General features: G+C 37.7%; 1 protein-coding gene across 2 annotated transcripts in view; it reads right to left on the bottom strand.

Moving 5' to 3' along the window:
- Positions 1-16,570: 16,570 nt before the first annotated feature.
- The window catches only part of St8sia1 (ST8 alpha-N-acetyl-neuraminide alpha-2,8-sialyltransferase 1), a 137,834-nt gene continuing 133,592 nt past the window's right edge, over positions 16,571-20,812 (bottom strand). For both annotated transcript variants that reach the window (XM_020185159.2, XM_074075886.1), the window contains one exon: positions 16,571-19,319. In XM_020185159.2, the coding sequence (XP_020040748.2) occupies positions 18,833-19,319 (487 nt within the window). In that variant the 3' untranslated portion in view covers positions 16,571-18,832. The remainder of the gene's footprint in view (positions 19,320-20,812) is intronic.

The raw sequence follows: 20,812 nt of genomic DNA, 5'->3' as shown, positions 1-20,812 counted from the left end.
GTCCTGAGTGGGACGACGTGTGAATTGAAGTATTTGGGTTAATGTTATGATTCCTGCGACTTAAACGTTTCAGCAACAATAACAATTAGAGACATAAATAGTACATACTATAAAACATTAATAATTATCGTTACGAGTAAATGTTATACAGGAATTGCAGCTTTGCCACTTCAAATGATCATATTAATGATATAATTGTCACTTAACTAATTGTACGTTAATTATCATATAATTTTAACCATCATGTCACTGTTGCAGTGGGAGTACATTGTGACATTTACAAAAGTTCTCAAAATACATCCCAATTGAACTCACCCCTCCGTCGTTCTCCTTTCTCCTCCCCTCACGCCTTTCCTGGAATGGTTTCAGCAGGTCTCATTGTTCCATTTTCATGCACGCGTACATCGTATTTCCACCATATTCACCCTCCTGCACCCTTTCCTTATGATAGTCCTTTTAAATTAAGCTTTTAAAATAAATGAATCTTCAAATACCTATTTCTCAATCACCAAGCTTGAGAAAGAAAACCAAACTGAGATGCAGGGAGATGTGTTTGCCTTGGGCTCCCTGCAACATGGGTTTGTGGCTTTGGGTGGTGCGGTAGCTCAGAAGGCAAGACCAGAAGGCAGCCTGAGCGGTAGGTGTGCGGGCGGGGTGTGTGCGGCGGCCAAGGAAGGAGGCCAGGTTCCCACAGCTCTGCCCTTGCTCTGCCACTTTGCTTCCCTGATACAAAGCGCCAGGAATATTCTCTGGCAACTTTTGCACAGTTACATTAACAATGGGTGTTGGTTGCCACAATAATTGTCTGGGAAAAAAGATATTCCAGAGAGAATAAACACGCTGGGAGACATGTTTAGTCCAGAATGTCACTCTAAGATAAAAACTATGGAACAGATTCACCCCAGGTCATTATGGTCTGGAAGGCTCAAAGAAACAAGACCAAGAAAGGGGGAAAGTCTGTAAAGTAAAAGGAAGGACAGGAGACAAGAGGAGAGAAATAGTACCTGTGGTGTGGAATAAGCGTGTGTCACCAGCACTGCCTCAGCTGTCCCTCAAGGGCCTTTTGAGAGGTGACTTCTATTCTTTCCCCGCTCACAAATCCCAGTTGGCAGGATTCTCAGAAACACAGGACCCGGTCGCTTTATTGAAGGGATGTTTAAACTTTTTCCAAGCCAAAGAAATTCACTACTTGTTTGGGGGAAAAACAACTTTTCTGAAGACAGTGTTTCATGGTGTTACCAGACTGCCCTTGAACTGAAGATCCTTCTGCCTCAGCCTCCCAAGTGCTGAGATTACAGGCATGCACCACCGTGTGAGGACCTCTTTTGAAGTTTTATGACTTTTGGTCTAGAGTTCCACCTTGTCTCAATGTCTCTCTTTATTTTCACTTGCACACTTGCTTTTTTTCACTCGTACCAAGTCATAAATCTCGTAAAGGCTGAACACAGAATATAATCACTTTTATATTCCTAGAAAGTTAGCATTATATACCTAATGGTTCATGCTCAATAATATTTATTAAGGAAACAAAATGTAAAAAAACCCAACAAAGCCCCGGCTATCAATATTTTCACTTGACATGCTGTGTGTTAGGGCCCCCTGGTGTACAAAGGCGTCTGCCAAAGTTGTCCATGATGATAAGAATTTGAACAAACTGTCCAGGGAGTGATCTCTGACTGCACCCTTCATTCAAGGTCCTTTTCTTTTCTTATCCCCATGACTTATTCTTCTGAGGGCAGCAGTAGCACCAGGATATTAGAAAGCATTTGCTCTCCACAACTGCAGAACTGCTGGTGCCTCTGCATCCTTCCAAAGGGCCTTTCTTCACCCCAGTAAAGGAGGACAAAAACACCTGATTGATTCTAAGACCCATGGTTTTCATGTTTCATCACTTCTGAGATTAAACTGCATCCTACGGTTGATAGTCTCACTGTTATTCTCAGCTCCTCAGTTATCACATAACTGTCATTTCCTCCGCGTGAGCAAACTTGGTTATACCACCTCTCGGTCTCACGTCAGTTGCACGTGGGCTTTTGTGGGGAGCATTTTTGTTCAACTCAACTGCCATTTCCATATTTTGAAAAGCTATTATATGTTAAAACATTTTGCTATTGTGTGTGCAAAAAAGGCAGGAAAATTTTGTAGCAGAATGTTAGTATAAGTTTATTATTTTGGATGGACACATTTCCAAACTATGATGCCAAACCACAACCAAATTTTCTGTAGACCCAATAAGGGATGAAATCCAGAAATAGAGCTAGATTATATTCTGTTACTGAGATTATCATGGGCCTAGCAATATGACAAGAGGCAGGAAAGTCTGCAACAGTCCCCTGAAAATATTAACAATACCTTCATGTGATTAGAGGCTGATGTGATCTATTTGCTTATGGTGAAAGACTTATCAAGATATCAAGAACCTCAGGATGATTTCAAATTGAAGCTGTAGGAATGCATGATAATTTAAGGGAAAAAATGGAGATGGTAAAATGTGAATAGAAAATTTTCACAGCGTTAAAGGTGTTAAAAGGACTAAGATTATGAGCACAGGGGACCAAAATCACAATATCACTATGATAATACACATAATTACTGGTGATTGAAAAATGTTTTCGTATATTTAATTTTAAGCCACACCAAAACATGTAAGAATGAGACCTCTTCCAAAAATAATTGTATGGGCAGTACTTAAGGTGATAGTGTGGACTGGCTCAGGGTATTTGGGATTATTACCCAAGAAATTCACACAATCCACACAATGTGTCAGCTTGCTGTCCAATGCATTTGCTGGGCTTGTGTGTGAACAGTTACAGGAAACGCTCGTCAAATACGATGGTAACTTGTCAATCCTTCACCCTGTGCTTTTCCACATGAATTATAAATTACACAAGAAATGTATAGGTCTGGATGAATTTTAGTAACAATGACATCTGTAAGATGTTGACTGCATGAATACAGTGCAGCTCCCAATTCATTTAGGTCTTCTTTACTGTCAATGAATTTTCTAATAATGTCATAAAGATGCATGTTTTTGTGATTATTGTGGATTGACATTTCATTATTGTTGATATATTAGTTTCATTTTACATTGCATTTTCTAAATATACAAATGAAATTGACTTTCCTATGTTGATCTTAGGTCTGGTAACCTTATTACTTTTGTAAATCAATATTACAATTTGTGCATTTACAGTTAATTTTGGATTCTCTATCATCTTCAAAAAGAAGAGTTTGTGGGTTTTTCCTTTTCAATTCTCATATTTTTATTTCTTTTTGTTTTCTTATTGTGTCTTCTAGGTCCCCAAGGAGAAGATGGAATGAGTCATCTTCCTCTTCTCCTGTGGGTTGAATGTGCCCCTCAAAATACATGTGTTGGTTACTTATTGATGACATGAAAGTGTATGGAGGTTGGACCTAATTAGAGGTATTTAGTTCATGAGATCTGTTTCCTCACCAATGTAATAATGCCAATTTCTTTTTTTTTTTTTTTTTCATTTTTCTTTTATTATTCATATGTGCATACAAGGCTTGGTTTATTTCTCCCCCCTGCCCCCACCCCCTCCCTTACCACCCACTCCACCCCCTCCCGCTCCCCCCCTCAATACCCAGCAGAAACTATTTTGCCCTTATCTCTAATTTTGTTGTAGAGAGAGTATAAGCAATAATAGGAAGGAACAAGGGGTTTTGCTGTTGAGATAAGGATAGCAATTTCAAAAGGGCTGTGGCTGTGAGTTCAATATCTTGCTGTCTCTTTGCTCTTCCACTATGGGATGGTACAGCAAGATGACTGACAGATTCTGGCACCTTGATCTTGGACTTCCTAACCTCCAGAACCATGAGCCAATACATTTCTGTTCATTATAAATGACCCAGTCTCTGGTATTCTCTCATAAAAGAACAAAATGGACTAAGGCATCTGGCCCCTTGTTTTTAAAGACACATTCTAATGTTTCAGCAGGAAGAAGGATGATTGCTTTACTTTTTTTTTTTCTGATATCACTATAAAGGAACCACTATAAAGTTAAGGAAGTAACCTTTTACTGTTATAGTAGCCCATTTTTGCTGCTATAAGAAAGTACCTGAGTCTTCGTAATATATAAAGAAATGTGTTTAGCTCATAGTTTTGCAGGGTGACAGTTCAAGGTCAGGTGGCCCCATTGCTTTTGCCTCTGGTGAGGGTCTTCGGACTACATTACAACAGGTGGGATGGCATCAGGGTGACAGCACATTTGAGATGGGAATCACATGGGAAAACAGAAAGCCAGAGAAATTCCAGGACCATGTTTGTTCCTTTTATAATAACCCACTCCCGTGGAAACTCACCAGGAGCCATGAGAACTACATTAATCCCATCTGAGGGTAATGCCCCCAGTGACACAATCACCTCTCCCTAGGCACCCCCTTTAAAGGTTCTACCTGTTCAACACTCTAGGGATGAAGCTTCCAGCATAGGAGCCTTTGGGGAACAAATGACATCCAAACATAATGATCATTAATCCAATAATGATTTTTTAATTGGGAATAATTGTTCATTTTCCCTCATGATTTTCTTCCTCTATAAATATAATCATAAGATGTTTTTCCTCTAACCAGAGAATGTTAACATGATAAATTATGTTAATATATCCTCTGATATTGAAGCCTTCTTCTATTCTGTAATAAATCCAACTTACTCAATATCCTGAAAGATGCAACATTTCTAAACTGTAGTCAATAGCACACACAGCTTCAAAATAAATTAAATAAAATTAGGTGAAATTACATTTGCCAACTGCATCACAAAGGAGAAATATTAAAGTTTTAATTGGATAATGTAGCTCACATAAATTCATCATGATTGCTGACATATTTGATCTCTGTTTCACAGAGTGGATATTGACTGTTTCCTACATACACTGCACTTGCCTGCCTTTGTGCTGTTCTCTCTTCCTGGAAAGTCTTCCCCCACCTCTCAATCATTTTGTATCACCACACAATCCTAATCTTTTCTTCCTTTTCAAGGTTCAGCCTAAATTCCACATTCTCCTCTAAGAATTTCCCAATTTAGGAATTATAAATAATCATTCTTTAAACTTCTATAACACATTTTTCTCTCTCCAAGAAGAAAGCAAACTGAATAAAAGTAGAGGAAAGGAAGTAATAAGGTTCAGAACAGAATTCAATAAAATAACATAGGAGAAAAAAGAAAATTCATGACACGAAAAATTCAAAGAGCAAAACATTAATCTTTAGCAAAGCTGACAATTTGAATAAATAAAAAGGCAAAAACTTCACATTCAGAAATAAGAGATGTCATTGTGGACCTTAGAGGAATGAAAAGATATTATAGAATATTATTAACAATTCCATGTCAAGAAATCAGAGAAATTAAACAAAATAATGGTAATTTATGGACATCCTAAAAAACTTTATAACAAGAGAAAAGTATTCCAATTTGTAATTAAAAATTCTTCCCATAAAGAAAAGACAAGGCCCCAGCTGGTTGTACTACTGAATTCTACTAGAAGAAATAATAGAAGTCCTAAGTAAGGTCTTTCAAAAGGAGTCAAAGACAATATTCCCCAATCTATTTCATGATCAAATTTACCTTGACACCAAGGCCAGAGAAAGACATCTCCAGGGAAAAAAATTAAGGATCAATATACCTCATGAACATAGACAGAAAATCCTTAATATAGTATTAGCAAACAAAATCCTGCAACACACCCAACATTATATGCTATAGGAAAGTGAGCCTTCCCTCAGGAAGGAAAGATTAGTTTAATATCTTAAAATAGCTTTATTTAATAAAGAATCATTCTTGATAACAACTCACAATGAACCAGGAGTAGAAATCAAATTCCTGGTCTGACAAAATCATCTCGAAACAAAACATAAAACAATACTGTAGTTAGCATCACATTAATCTTGAAAGGTCAAGGTTTTCATCCAAGGCCAGGAACAAGATCGATATCCCCTCTAAGCCTGTTTAATACTATGCTTCCAGATCTGGGCAGTTCAATAAGACAAAAATAATAAATTAAGGGTGTGCATACTGAAAAGATAAAAAGAAAATTGTCTTTATCTGCAGATGACAGCAAAGTCACTATTTAACCAGAGCCTAACCTACATGGGTTTTATCAGAGCATGGTTGTCCTTGGGGAAAGCTAACTGTGTAGCCTTCCGCGTGGGAAGGAAAACACCAACTCCAGCCCACATTAGCCAATACAACCATAGCAAGGCATATTCAGATGATAGAAATCAAAGGTATAGAAACAATTCTAAGAAGTCAGAGGGGGAAAGTGCTCCTTACTATACAAAAGCAAATGCACCCGTCTCCTCAGAAAGGATGTAAACAAAGAGAATGGAGTAAAATATTTCAAGTGTTCAAAGAAAACAAAAAACACTAATCAAGAATTCCATACCCTATGAAATTATCCCTCAAAAGCAAAGAAAGGGCTGGGGATATAGCTCAGAGTTACATTGTTTGCTAGCATGTATCCTCATACATGCTAGATTTGATATCCAGTACTGGAAATAAAGGAAGGAAGAAATAATGACTTTCTCAGACAAACAAAAGTTCAGGGAATTTTTTGTTAGTAGGCTTACAGCTAAAATCCCAGTTACTCAAGAGGTGGATATGGGGAAGATTGCAGTTTAAGTCAAGCCTGGAAAAATAGTTAGCAAGAAAGACCCCATCTCAGCAAATAACCTTGGTGTGGTGGTATGCTTCTGTAATCCCAGCTATGTGGGAGGCAGAGATAGAAGGATCATGGTCCAAGGCTGACCTGGGCAAAAAAGCCACAAGACCCTACTTGAAAAATAACTAAAGCAAGAAGGTTGAAAGATGTGGCTCAAGTGGTAGAACACCTGCCTAACAAGTGCAAAGTCCTGAGTTCAAATCCAAGTATTGTCAAAAAATATATTAAGAAGCCTATTAAACAGACAGGGAAAGAACTCACAGCTTTCATGTTCAGCAACATTCCTGAAAGTAGGAATGTTGCTACTACCAAATCCATAAAGGAAACTTCTGTCAAGGTGTTCTAGAAGTTAGTGAATAAAAAGCAACATCACGTATAATACAATGATGTTCATTTCAGCAGACTCTCATCAGACCAAGGCAATGTGGAAGGCAACTGAAAGATATTTACAATGCAGAAAGAAAAGCTATTAAGGTAGTATTCTACATACAATAAAAATATGCTTCAAAAACAAATGTGAGCAGACAAGGGGAGAACATATACTAGAGGTATGGGGTTAGATAGAAAACCCAAAACATGAAAGCATTTGATGTCCCCACTCCAGAGGAACTAATAGAGAAACCTTAAAGTGACAGAGGTCAACACGAGAAGGTTTTCAGGAACCAGTGTAAAGATCAGTTAGAGATGAATCAACCTGGGTTGTAACACATTTGTACATGGAAGCAATGCTAGGAATCTCTCTGTATAGCTGTCCTTACCTCAACTAGCAAAAATGCTTTGTCTTTCTTATTATTGCTTATTTCTACTCTTCAACAGAACTGGAGAAAAGTGCAGAACACTCCCTTCTGCCTGGAAGGGAGGAGGGAAGGGGAGAGAAGATGGGGGTGGGGGCAGGAGGGAGAAATGACCCAGTGTATGCACATGTGAATAAATGAATAATGAAATAAATAAATAAATAAATAAATAAATAAATAAATAAATAAATCTGAGCCATAGATATTTTCAGGTAAACAAAAGCCAGCACTACAAGAAAAGCTAAAGGAATTCCATCAGGATGTTGAGAAATGAGACCAGCTCTCCAGAAAGAATTAAAAGCATGAAATGTGTACATAAAGGGGTAAATATACAGAAGTATATTTTCATATCCTCTTGAAAGAGAACTGCATATCTAAAGAAAACCAATAAATATTGTATTATGTAGTTTATAAAATATATAATACTAATATGAATGTCAATAGAAAAAATCAGGAAGGGCAGAATAAAGAGACCTTATCGTGTCCCTAAAAAAGGAAAGAATGAGAGATGAGAGGTCTATGAGTCAATGTGGGGGGAGTGTGTCAGGCAAGGCTCCCCCACAGAAGCTTCTTCAGGGAGGTATTGGGCTAGGACTACAGATATGCCTCCAGGCATGGTTGCTTGAGGTCTGAATCCCTTTACTACAACTTCAGAAAACCAAAAAGAATTGGCTATGCACCAAGGCTGGTGTGAGCAGGACTTGTGCACATGAGTCTGGCTACCGGGCAAAGGCTTGTAGTCATCCATGGTCAAGCATAAGGGTTTGGCCTGGAGTAGACTCCTCAGTGTATATAACTCTTCAGTGACATAACATAACAGAATTTAAATGTGCATAAAGCTAAAATGTATAGGACTGAAGGGAGAAATGTGCATATAGTCTTTACATCTTTACATTTTTTTGTAGTTTATAAGGCAAACAGATAAAACATCAGCAAGGATGTATGTGTTACTCAGTTTTCTGTTACTGTGACAAATACCTGCAATAAATAAACTTATAAAATGGAAAGGTTTATTTTGGCTTATGTTTTGGCCTAGTTGCTTGGGATCTGTAGCAAGAAAGCACATCATAGCAGGAAGAATGTGTTAGAATAATTAAACTCCTGGCCAGGAGGGAAGAAAAAGGAACAGAGTGGGGAGCAGAGAGAGGGGAAGAAAACGAAGAGAAAAAGGAGAGTAAGGGGCCAGAATCCCCAAAATACATTTCAAGGGTATGCCCAACGACCTAAAGCCTCCTACTAGGCACCACCTCTTAAAGTTTGCACCACCTCCCAATCACACCAACCTGGAGATGAAACCTCCAACACTTGGGCTTTTGAAGGATGCTCCAGATCCATACTACAGCAGTAAACTCGACTCAGTAAGCATTTAGTACCCTACTGCCACCACCCCACAGAATCCATGTCCTGTTGAAGTGGTTTTGGAAGCTGGGCCGTAAAACAAGTCTCAAAAAATTAAAAAAAAAATAAAATCACACATAGTATATTCCTTCACCATATCAGAATTAAATTAGAGAAAAAAACCCTAGAAAATCCTTCTATATTTAGAAATTTTAAAATATACTAAATGATTCATACTTTAAAGAAGAATCACAGAATTAAAAAATATTTAGTATTGAATTAAATAAACATATCACAATTTATAGAGCCACTGCTACTTCTATCTTTTGGTTCCCAGATCCAAATATGCTAGATGCAATCCCAATAGCTAATAAGGAAAAATTGGTCACTGCCCACAACATATGCCATATCTACTCAGATGGTCTCCAACCTCTCAAGGTGGCCCTTAAAATGGTCTCTACAAGCCTATACCAAATTTGTGTAAGGCAGCCCCTTCCACATTCATGATTCTTAACTTTTTTTGCTATCCCCTACTCTTAAGAAACTTTTCAGATGTTTTCCCTTAACAATTGTAAGAACTAAGGATTCTTTTGTCCCCAGAACTAATTTTTGTCCCTTTGAGGGCAATATCACTCTCATTGACAATGTATCTTCTAGCTGACATGATGCGTTATACTAGTCAATTCCATGGCATGAGCTCCTTCGTACTTTTCTTTTGCTTTAAGATATGTGTCACTTGGTTAGAAGGAAACTGTATGCTTTCTATGATACTAATATGATAAGTGAGTCATTCCGTAAGTTTGTACACATTGGTGCTGGTAGACACATAGACAGCAGGAAGGCAGACCAAGAATAAATGTCTTTCAGTTTGAACAACATGCTGTATGCTCCATGATGGAAAGCCTGGAGGGTAACACCTTACTGCTCAAGGGATTGACCTCATTATCTCAGTCTTTACCTTTGTAAGAGTTCCAGACAAGAACAACCCCTTTTCTTACTTATCTCACTCTTCTCCACAGGCTTCTTCTATACAAAGTGGTTTTGGTAGCAGGTATGGAGGGCACTCATGTAATCAGTAACAGAGACCAACGTCTGGCTTCCATCACTGACAAGTGCCCAACCAACAAGAGCAAAGGCCCATGTTAAACCTGAAGTGGACTATGGTTCTTCGGAGGTCAGCAGTCCAGCAGTAGGGAGACAGATTGAAGGCAATGGGGACCCAGTGAAAACTTGTGCTCTTTCTGCCTCCTTGTCTTCAAATCCAACATTGGAAACTTCCCAACTGATGTATATCTTGAGACCAATAAACTCTTGGCTGTCTTTTAATCCAACTTTTGACTGTATGTTTATCATGAAAAAGTCCCAAATACTAAGAATTATTTTTTTTAAATTCATGCCTAGAAACCATGACTCTGGAGAAAAAAAAAAACAAACAACTTTCATTCTAGCTATATAAAAGAAATGTTCCCCCATATTTTCAAAAAACCCCCCAAACTGCCTAATATGAATTATAAATGAATTCAATTATCCTAAAATTTAAAATTTTTTCCTATCATCAAGAATCTCACTGTATATCCAAAATGATAAGTTTTCAAGCAAATATATAGTCTAGGACTTATAATTAACTCCTTTTTTTAGGTTTGGGGGAATTCTTGAGTATATATATGCCTTTGTATTTTTAATATGTGTTTTTGAAAGTTTAATTCAAAACAAAGTAGAACATTAAGACTCAGTGAAACCTAGATTGTTTTGAGTTAATGAGAGTTGGGGAAAATAAGTTATATCTGTTTTCCTTGCATTGTTAGGTTAACCCACATTTATACTAAATCTCTGCCTTTCTTACCCAAAAGATCCAGCTAAACACCAGACAGATTTTCCATTAAGTAATGGAATGGCATTCCCTAAAATAGCTGTAGCCCAAAAGGTTTTGATATGTGAAAACAAAGTCAGACCATAGTAATATCTGTACCAAGTACCTTGATCAATTTCTGAGGGGAAACAGATCAGAAAGGATAGGCCAAGGTGAATTTTCCTGATGTCATTCCTGCTGAGAAAGTGTCTGGCAGAACTGGGCCACAAGAGCCCAAGGGAATGGGAGTTTGAGGCAATTATTTAAATAATTTAGATACGATGGCACACTTGCACCTCTCAAAGTCACCCACATGAGCAGAAAGTGAACCTCAATGTTTTGTATATTATTAGGAATTTATTAAAGTATCCCTAGGACACACATACTAGTAATGACTCATTAAAGACGGAAAAGAATATGGCCAGAAAAAGTAGACTAACTTATATTAATTGTATTGTATAAATGCTTAATTTCTTTTCTACTTTGCCCAATCAATAATGCCTTCCCCTGCAGTAAGAGGTATCAGTAGTGTCTTATACCATATTCATAGCAACTATAATTCTGTATTTCTAAGATAATTTCCTCACTAAGTAGCATGGCTTTTAATCCAGTGTGCTGATATGGATACAAAATACAGCAGGAATAGAAAAGGAAACAGCACTATCCATACACTTCTGAGAAATAAAAAAGACTTCACGAGTTATAAAAAAAATCATTTTATTCACAGGGCTCATTTCCAAATTTTCTCCAAGTAAGGGAGGTAGAGAAATTGAAAGTAACTGAACCTTCTCACTGCCAGCCATAATTATAATGAACTCACCAAAGAAAAAGACATGTTATAGCAAACCTCCTTCAATGATACAGCAGTTAGATTTTATGGAAAAAAACAACTCAGCAGAACCAACAGAGATAGATACTATTTTTTCAAGTCACATTACAAAATGTACCGGTTAAACTTTTTTCTTACCTGATATATTTTGTGTAAAACTCTTAAAAAAAAAAAAAGAAATGAACAGTGTTGATTTCCCCCACACTTGTGGAGTTTGGCTTTCATAGAAAAAACATTTCCATACATACTTCAAAGGTGATTTCAATTTATGGTGTAATCTAAAATCTTTTCCAGAATTATTACAACCAGGGACTGGTACTCAGACTACATTGTATTTGAACAATGAATATTTGAGGTTTTACTATTTTATTTTTGCCTCCAGCCTCTGAAAAATTGTTCTTGAAAAGCAGCTTGCAGAGATGCAGAATAATATAGAATGTGCAAGACAGTTTAAATGGACTAAAAATCAGACTTTGTATGCTGTATGGTAACTAGAGATCTAGCAATAGTCCAGGCTTTTTAAAGATTAAGCAGGGTTTCAATGGAGCTCTAATACCTATTCTCTCCCCTTTTCTCTAGTGACTCTTTGAGTGACATTAAGTGGCCATCAGTCATTCTGGATTGTGAGTCCTGTATATTATGCTGGTAGGTCTATAGCAACCTACTAAGGAGAAAGTGCATAGCATTAGTGCTGAAGGCTGAATGAGAAATAGTGACAAATTGATTCCTTGCCTCTGTGAATATTAGAATCTGTTGGAGAAACACACATTCTTAATCTTGAGTCCTCCTGCAGCTATCACTTAAGGACGTTCCTACCGTGAGGTTCTGCGAAGTCACAAAGGATATTTATACACTGTTATCAAACTTCTCCAAGGCCTACTTACTAGTGTGCATTTCTAGAAAATAGTCACATTTGCTACATTTATAAGGATGATAAAGGTACAACTTAGAACAGATATAGTTACAAAGTGACAGAGGTCCATGAAGGAACTACACAAGCGGGAGCCAAGCCAGCAAAGTTAAGACACCCTCTGCCTTTCCCCAGTTGGTCACCCCTCTTCTCCAGGTCATAAAAAACATAAGGGGTATATATATTTATGTGTGTGTGTTTCTGCACGTGTGCGCATGCATGTGTCTGTGCACCCAGAACACAGGGAAATGCATCCATATCTGCTTAATAATGGATACAAAAGCTCTTATGGAAGTAATGGTGGTGACCAAGTTCAAGGGCCAGCTTCAAGGTGACACTTCCTGCTATCACTGCATAATCACGGCAGGAGACATAAATGATAATCTTGCTTTGGAACTATCACCAATGTGCAGATGACAATGACGGGGATATGCAAACGTGATGCCTGCTTCTCAAGGCCCAGATGCCAAGGAGAATGCCACTGGAGGGGGCAGGAAGCCTACAGCCCAGAAGCTGCCAAGGTCCACACGGGTAATAAGGTGCCACTCTCTTGTCCTCTTCCTTGGGTGCCTCACGACCTGGCTTTCATGCTTCTTCCTCTATTGTCTTTTCATCCTTAGCTGTAACACCTGCATGACAATGTATTTCTTTTAAAACATTCTGAAAAGGTTCTGTTCTTGGAACCATGTTCAAAGACAACCTCTTCCCCCTCACTTCTTAGCTAATTTTTGAGACCTCTCCCAAATTAAAACATTTTCTCTCTGATTTTCATTTTAGCTAAATCTTTTTTTAAGTTACGATATTTGTTTCTCTTGTGCAGAGAAAGCTAGAGATTACCTAACTCCTAATTTTCTCTGCCCTGGATTAAATCACATCCCTTAATATTTTGTGAAGCTCACATTTAAAAATGGCAAGTATCTAGAGAAAGTCTAATTACATAGAAGCAGGAAGGATTGATACACTTGGATATTAGTCTAAAAAATTTCAGACAGCCTTGCATCATTGATTAGCCACCAACAGCTTCAACTGAAAAGCAAAATCAGAAAGGATTTTTGCTTAATGTAGAGATCAATATGAACACAGAGGTAGTAGGTAAATGACTGACCATAAAATACAATTTCCCTTTTGTGCCTTAAAAAGGCTGGTTTTGTTACTCAAATGCTCACAGATATTGTTAGTCAATTTATATTATTTATTCCCCAGGTGTTAGAGATGGAAGAAACCACAAATGCTGGCTCCAGAGAGAACACCCAAGAAAGCAAAAGCACACTTTTCCTTACTGGTGAGCAGGACTGTATTGTGTTTGAATAAGCTTTCTATTCAAGCACACATTTCAGTCTCTAGGATGTGAGTTAAAATGTCAAAGATAAGCCAAGGCTGAGGGTAAGGCAGATAGGATCTGTTTTCTGATAATGGGAAGATGAAAGACTACAGATTCAAGTTTCCTTCCACTTACAAAACAGAAATTTTATAGTGCTCAACCTAAATATTGTGGTCTCATATTTAGGAGTTTATAGACAGACATTCTGGGCTTCAGAATTCCAGTGTTTGTTCTCAAGGCTTTCAAAGAGGCTATGTGGGAAACATTTGATTTCTCCCTAGCTTCAAGGACTCAGGAAGTCCATCTACATAGGAAAAAAACCTCCATTTTTCATAATCACTGGCAGGGCTACAATTAGGTCAGGGTGACTAGATTCTGCCACAGGACATCCAAATTTAGAGAGCACAAGTTTAATCAAAAACAAAGCCCTGTAAAATTTTAAGCTTCTCAGTACATTTTCACACAATGCCACTTGATCAAGGCAGATCCCCCGGTAGGACAGAGGCAGGTGGCTCTGCAAAGCCAGGGGTAGAGACCTCTGCAACTCTGTGTACTGAGAGCTAGAAAGTTCCTTCTTTCCACTTGCCTCACCCTCTCCCTAGCACACAATGGAATCAAATTGCTAAATATTCTAGTTGTATGTACTACTGACTTTATTAGATGCATTGATCTGGTTTGCAGCTGTGGGGAATTGTTACTTCCCTTCCATCTCTGGTGTGTGCCACCCTACAGTCATTGTAGTATGGGAGTCGGCCTCCATAGTAGGAAGATAAATAAAAGCACACTGTAACAGTCAGTCCTTCTTTCTCCAAGTTAAGGCCCTTGAGTTTACATGAAAATCCCCACAGCTTTTGATTTCTGGCATCCTAGAAACATAAAGTAGACACTATCTGGTTCTAGTGGGAAAGTATTTCTACCATGTGTATAGCAATTCCTAAAGATTTCAGTGGACTGGTAATGGTTTTCCCCCTAAACTCTGCTCTCTAACAAGGAACTGTCAGCTAAAAATTCCACAGGCAGTATTTTCAAATACCGAAATTAAAAATATAGATGGTTGGCTTTCTAAACAAATAGGTTATATGTAATAAAGATATTATATATATATATATAAATCTTTAATAATCAAGATACTACTTAAGATATTCATATATCTTTATTAAAGATATTAAAGATATATATATCTTTAATAAAGGTATATATATCTTTAATAAAGGTTTATGTATCTTGATAAAGTTCACAACAGCTCCTGTTGCTACTGAAAAGAAGAAACAGCATTTGTTTCCATTTTGCCTCATCTATATCAGTTCAGTAAGGTTTTTAACCAATGTAGGAACATCTGTGGCAAGTTTAGAATCTCAAGTTTTCTTCAGTTACTTGTCATGTTAAGACACTAATCAAGATTGCTTCAGGTATAAGTTATATTTAGCCCAAACAGATTTTTAGCCAAAAGGTAGGGGGGAATGAGACATCACAAAGCCAAACAAAGATCCTGTCTGAGCATCTGTTATGGTGGATCATTTACTTCCTACCTTTGTGAAAATACCTGAAAGTGAATTATACAAAAACAAAATCTAGTTAGTGCTTCCCTGATTTCTTGTGTGAGAATTGTGCAGTGTAGACCCACATTTTTAAATATAAACTTTTGGTAAAAATAATCTATATGAACCATATGTGTCCAAAAATCTTTCACACAAAACATTTCTTTCTTTCTTTTTTGGTGATGTTGGGGATTGAACCTAGTACCTTTGCAAGCATTCTACCTCTGAGCCGTGTCTCTAGCCTTTCATATAAACATTTCTTTATTGTGGAACAACTTAATCCTACAACAATCCTAGCTTTAAGAACTGTGGTTAAAATTAATCAGAGATAATCCTTCTTTATGGTCTTTAGAAATCAATGCAATTCTCAAATTGGAGGCTGGTGGAGTCTCTCAAATGATGGAGTGCCTGCCTAGCAAGTATAAGGCCCAGAGTTCAAATCCCAGTGCCACCAAAATAAATAAATAAATAAATAAACAAAAATCCCATCAGGATACTCATTTGCAGTCTCTCCATTCTTCTTTGTGATCCCATGAAGCAATCTAACTTTTGTCACTTAAAAACAACTTTAAAAATTAGTCAGATGGTCAAGAAGGATACCATCTCTTGGTATATACACTGAAAGTGATCAACCATTTTCTTACTGAATGTGTGTACCGTAACTTAAATGTCTTCTGAGCTGAATTAAAGGTGAAAAAAACTTAAAGGTTAAGCTAAAACTGACCAAATTTGGTAAAAAACCAGGTCCAAGTCTGAAGATCAGGTAAACAAAATTAGGAAATGACAGTTTAGAAATCAGTTTCTTAGTAGTTATAGAGTATTCCAGAGACTCTTTGGGATAATTCTAGGAATACATATATTTTAATAAGGTAGAGAAGTATAACTTCATGCTACACACACACACACACAGACACCCTTCTTATGTATATACATCATCCAACCGAACACACACATAAAAAGGCATACATATGGCACACCTATAAATTGTCACTGTAAAGTAATGCTAAACCATAATCTTCCCTGAGAAAACATTATCATCAATTTGTAGTCATACTCTGAATGGTGTGAGCATGTCTAGGCATCCTTAAGTGAAGAAAAGGTGAACAAATTTTCATTGTGTTCTAATCTCAAGCTGTTCAACCTTGGCACTGGTGACATTTTAAAGTGAATAATTGTTTGCTGTGAGGCGATGACTTGTGTGTTGTAGGATGTTCAGTGGGAACCATGGCTGCTGCCCACTACATGCTACAAGCATCCTTGAGTCATGACAATGAAAAACATCTCCAGACTCTCCAACACATCTCTCCAACACATCTGAGAGAGAAGGTGGAATGACCCTAGCTGAAAGCGCAGGTCTAATCAAGCATGTTATCAACATTGGCCACTTCTGTTCTGCATTTCAGAAGCCATATGGAACAGCTGTTTTAAACTTATAGACTGAACATCAGACAAATCTATTGCATAAATCTATCCCAGGAATCTTAACAAGATGTACAACTTCCAGATAGAATTTTCAATGGAACTGTGAATTGACTTTATGAGCTCACTAATTAAATTTTATCAATTTTAACAATGCACCAATTCAAGTGGCACATTTAATTAAATTTTCTATGTTCTGTTAGCCCTTTTACATTTTTAAAGAAATACGTTGTTACAAAGGAATTCTTTTAAGATAATTATTACATAATAACAATAGTTGAAAAGAGGTAATATATTCACAGTTGCGTATCAGTGAATATTCAACACAGCCCACTCCTATTATCAGGGTCAAAATAGCAAGCCAGGTCTCTACAAAATTGAATCTCCCAAACTCTTAACTTTCTAAGTATCAAGAAAATCTGTTACACCAACCAGTTATAGTTTAAATGCTAATTTCTATAATAACCTCAATATTCAACCATATTTAAAAATTTATTACTCCAATAATGTAGAGTTTTTTCAAAGGCATTATCTTGGTTATCTTACACTTTTGATCATTTTTTTAAATGTGACCTGTTTTGATCATTTTTTAAAATGCCACCTGTTTAGTATACTAGACAATATACTAAATTTCTACCAACAAAATTAAAGTAGAACTTCAGGGTATCCCAAAACACAAAGACAATGAGAGATTTCCTTTCCCTTACAAATATTAATCACATTTGGCTGCTTGTAGGGTCAAGAGAGTTTTCCTGCTAGTGTCACAGTTGCTGCCTATGTAATCTGACTTGACACAAAGTAAATAAATTGTTACTAATTCATACTGATTTACTTGAATGAACCCTACCTGTGTGCCTAAGCTCAATGCAGGGCCTAATCAGGAGATTTTGGTGGGAGTCAAGTGAATAAAGCAATTCTGCTCACTTGGGATTAAGCATTTGGGGGTTAAGACTTGCCTGTCCTGCTGGTAAGTAGTATGCTAGCTTGTCTTATGTCAACATGTAATGGATACTTCATGATGTATTTGTGGTTCTCCAGCATTGGTTACAGTTTTGTCACACCAGGTCATGTGGGTTCTGTTTTGAAAGCTATATGAAAACAAGGTTTGTTTAACATTGTGTGTGTGTGTGCGTGTGTGTGTGTGTGTGCACGTCTACATGCCTGTGTGTATACACGTGATGCATTTTGGAATGAATATACCATGCTACATAGGAAAGGGATTTGCCTTCTGGGCTGTCATCTGCAGAGACTAAGCTTTATGTTACTGTGCTTGACTTAACTTTGAACATGAAATTATGAGTACAGTTATGGCAATTCACAAACAAGTAATACACTCATATTTTTGGTCTCTGTTGCATTAAAATAATAGCAACAATGCAAACGGGCAATGCAGACCTAAAAACTGAGTTTATGTTCTAAATTCTGAGGAGGGAAAATGGCTCATGTTGTCCTGACTATGAATCAACACAGTCTAAATTCAAGGTTGCTTCACATTGTCTAAGAATGGACAAAAGGGTAAGAAGCAATCTTATTTCAAATTTTAGAAAGGAGGAGGGGCTACAGGTAATACAGACTTGATTAAACAGATCACAATAATCAGCTGTAGCATTTTGTATCCTTATTACTCAATAAGGTATTTTTAAATCTACCCCATCACCCACCCCACTGCCCCTAAATCGGGCAAAAATAAGCAATAATTTTTAAAAACCTATAGTTCTAATGTCAGCCTTAATTAGACAGGTCTTTTAAAATTATTCTTAAGTCAATTAATGTAGATAACCAGCAACACTTTCACCCCAGCATTTTCTTTATTCCTTACTGAGTGGTTCCTCAGCCTCAACAACTAGATCTCTCTTGTTTTTGAACTGCATCTTCCAGATTGGAACCATAGAAATGTGCTATACCTACGTCATCTTATGGGCATTTCACTACTTGCAAATTCACGGTGTTCTACAAAATGTATCATAGGACATTTGATTTGTCCTGCAAGCCAACATTAAAAGTAAAGTTTTATTTGGGTCTTTTTTTGTTATTTTTCTCATCTTTCTGAGTGGTCTGCTCCAATCCATGAAACAGCTTGACCATTCTTCTGTGGTGTCACATAGAAAACCCAGCATAAACACCCTGGCTTGGTCCTTTCATCTTCCACGGATCCTAGGATGTGGGTTGGAGTGAGGGTGTGTCACATGGATCTAGCTGCATTCTCAGTGCACCAATTTTATGAAGATACCAGAGTTGGAGAAATTCCTCTGGCATGGCATGGAAGCCAGAAGAGGGCAAGACGTTATCATAGTAGTGGTGGCTGATGGGCTGCTCATGCAGATTCACAGAGAAAGGCCAGAAGCCATAGATGGCCACCTCCTCACAGAGACCCAGGGCTGCGCTCACCAGAAAGAGACCTGTAGACAGGCGTTTGGCATGGATTCCCCTACTTTTCCAGAATTTTCCAATGCTACGCAGAAAGTTGGGGTTGGCAAAGAGCACTGTTTGATTGGCACCGACATCCGAGAGTGTATAATAAACCCGGAGGGATGGCTCTGTCCCTGTCTTCATAGAGAAGGCAGGCATGTAGATGTAACTGTGGTTGTAAATTTTCATGCTGTCCACAAACGTCTTTCTTGACCATAGCAGATTCTGAAACCTATTAAAGAGAAGAGGCTGAATTAAACCTCAAGAAAAAGAAACTCAGCAAAATCCATTCTACTGTCTTCTGATGGTTCAAATCATCACCGCAAAACACATGAAAAACACTTCACTTGTTTTTAAAACCATCCTTCAACTTACCAGTTATTTCTCATCTAGTAGCCTGGCTTTCTCCCACCCCAGTGCTTTCAATTCAAGTTAACATTCCTTAATGGTTTTCTTCTGAACTAAATGCATTGTACATTTTGTTCTTGTCCATAACGTATTTGCCTGCAATGTAAAATGGTTTAATACTTATGAATTCATAAAGTCTGCTGACTTTACATGTTTGGTCTGATACAAGCATAAATCTGACTTCCTCATCTGAGAATTAAAGGAATCACATTAAAGTCCATTGTTCTGTATGCATTTAGGTAAATCAATATGATAGCTATAAAATTACATGGAAAAAGAAAGACTTGTAACCATTATAAAATGATAGAGGGCTGCCCATGCCACTTGCTCCAAAGAACTCTGCTCTAAGGTCTTTTGTAAAGACAACCTCTGATCCAAATGTATTCAAGTAAAATTTATAGCACACTGTCTGTGTGTCAGACATTGAGGAAATAAAAATTTAATTACCCGATTTTAGTCTCAAGGAATTCAAGAATTCCTCAAGTTCAGTTGAGGAACCAAAAATATAAATGGATACAATGTTCCAAATACGTTTGGTATTTGTAGTAAGTGCTATAGAATACAGATGAAAAAGTAATTCTGCCTTGGAAGAGGGAGCACAGTCCAAGAGGGGACAGCATTTAAAGATACTTCCCAGAGAAACAAGAGAAAAAGCAGCAGCTAAACAAGAAGGGATGGTTTAGAGTGCAGTGCAACACAATGGTGACAAGTATTCACTGTCCCTGGAATGTGGGAGATGGCGATGGTGGGGCAGTGGCTGAGGATAAGGCTTGTTACAAAAATCCTTTCATGTTCCTCTAATTTGTTTTGATGCCACTCTGTGGTGAGGAGGAACAGTCACAGCAATGACTACTTAAGCACTTACTACACTTGGGAAGGGAGAGGGTGGTAACCTGAAGAGCAGGTAAGAGACTGCTGATATAGCTCAAGTAGGAGAGAAAAGAAAAGAAAGGGAAGAAAGGAAAGGGAAGAGACAATGAATGAGCTAGACTAGGGGAGGGAAGAAGAGGGAAGGAAAGGCAAAGGCAGGTAGGGGAGAGATGGCTGACTTAGACTGTTTCTTCCGCACAGGAGAGCTGCGCATCTCAGGTTACGTGCAGGTAGAGTAGCAGCATTTATGAGCAGAACTAGCAGAGGGATGTCTGGCCTGACAAGTTGGCAGGCTCATTATAAATCCATGAAATTAAAATTCTGAATGCACACATCCACAGGATTGAATACAACAATCAGGGTTCTTTATTCTGCTTGCCTAGAAAGTTGTGTTTCTCAAGCCCAGATGGAAGGAAAATCTCTAGAGTTTTCTTCATGAGCTTGATT

This window comes from Castor canadensis, chromosome 6 (assembly GCF_047511655.1).
Source record: "Castor canadensis chromosome 6, mCasCan1.hap1v2, whole genome shotgun sequence".
Taxonomy (NCBI): domain Eukaryota; kingdom Metazoa; phylum Chordata; class Mammalia; order Rodentia; family Castoridae; genus Castor; species Castor canadensis.
Note: the sequence above shows the minus strand (reverse complement) of the source record. Positions and strands in the feature narration are given on the sequence as shown.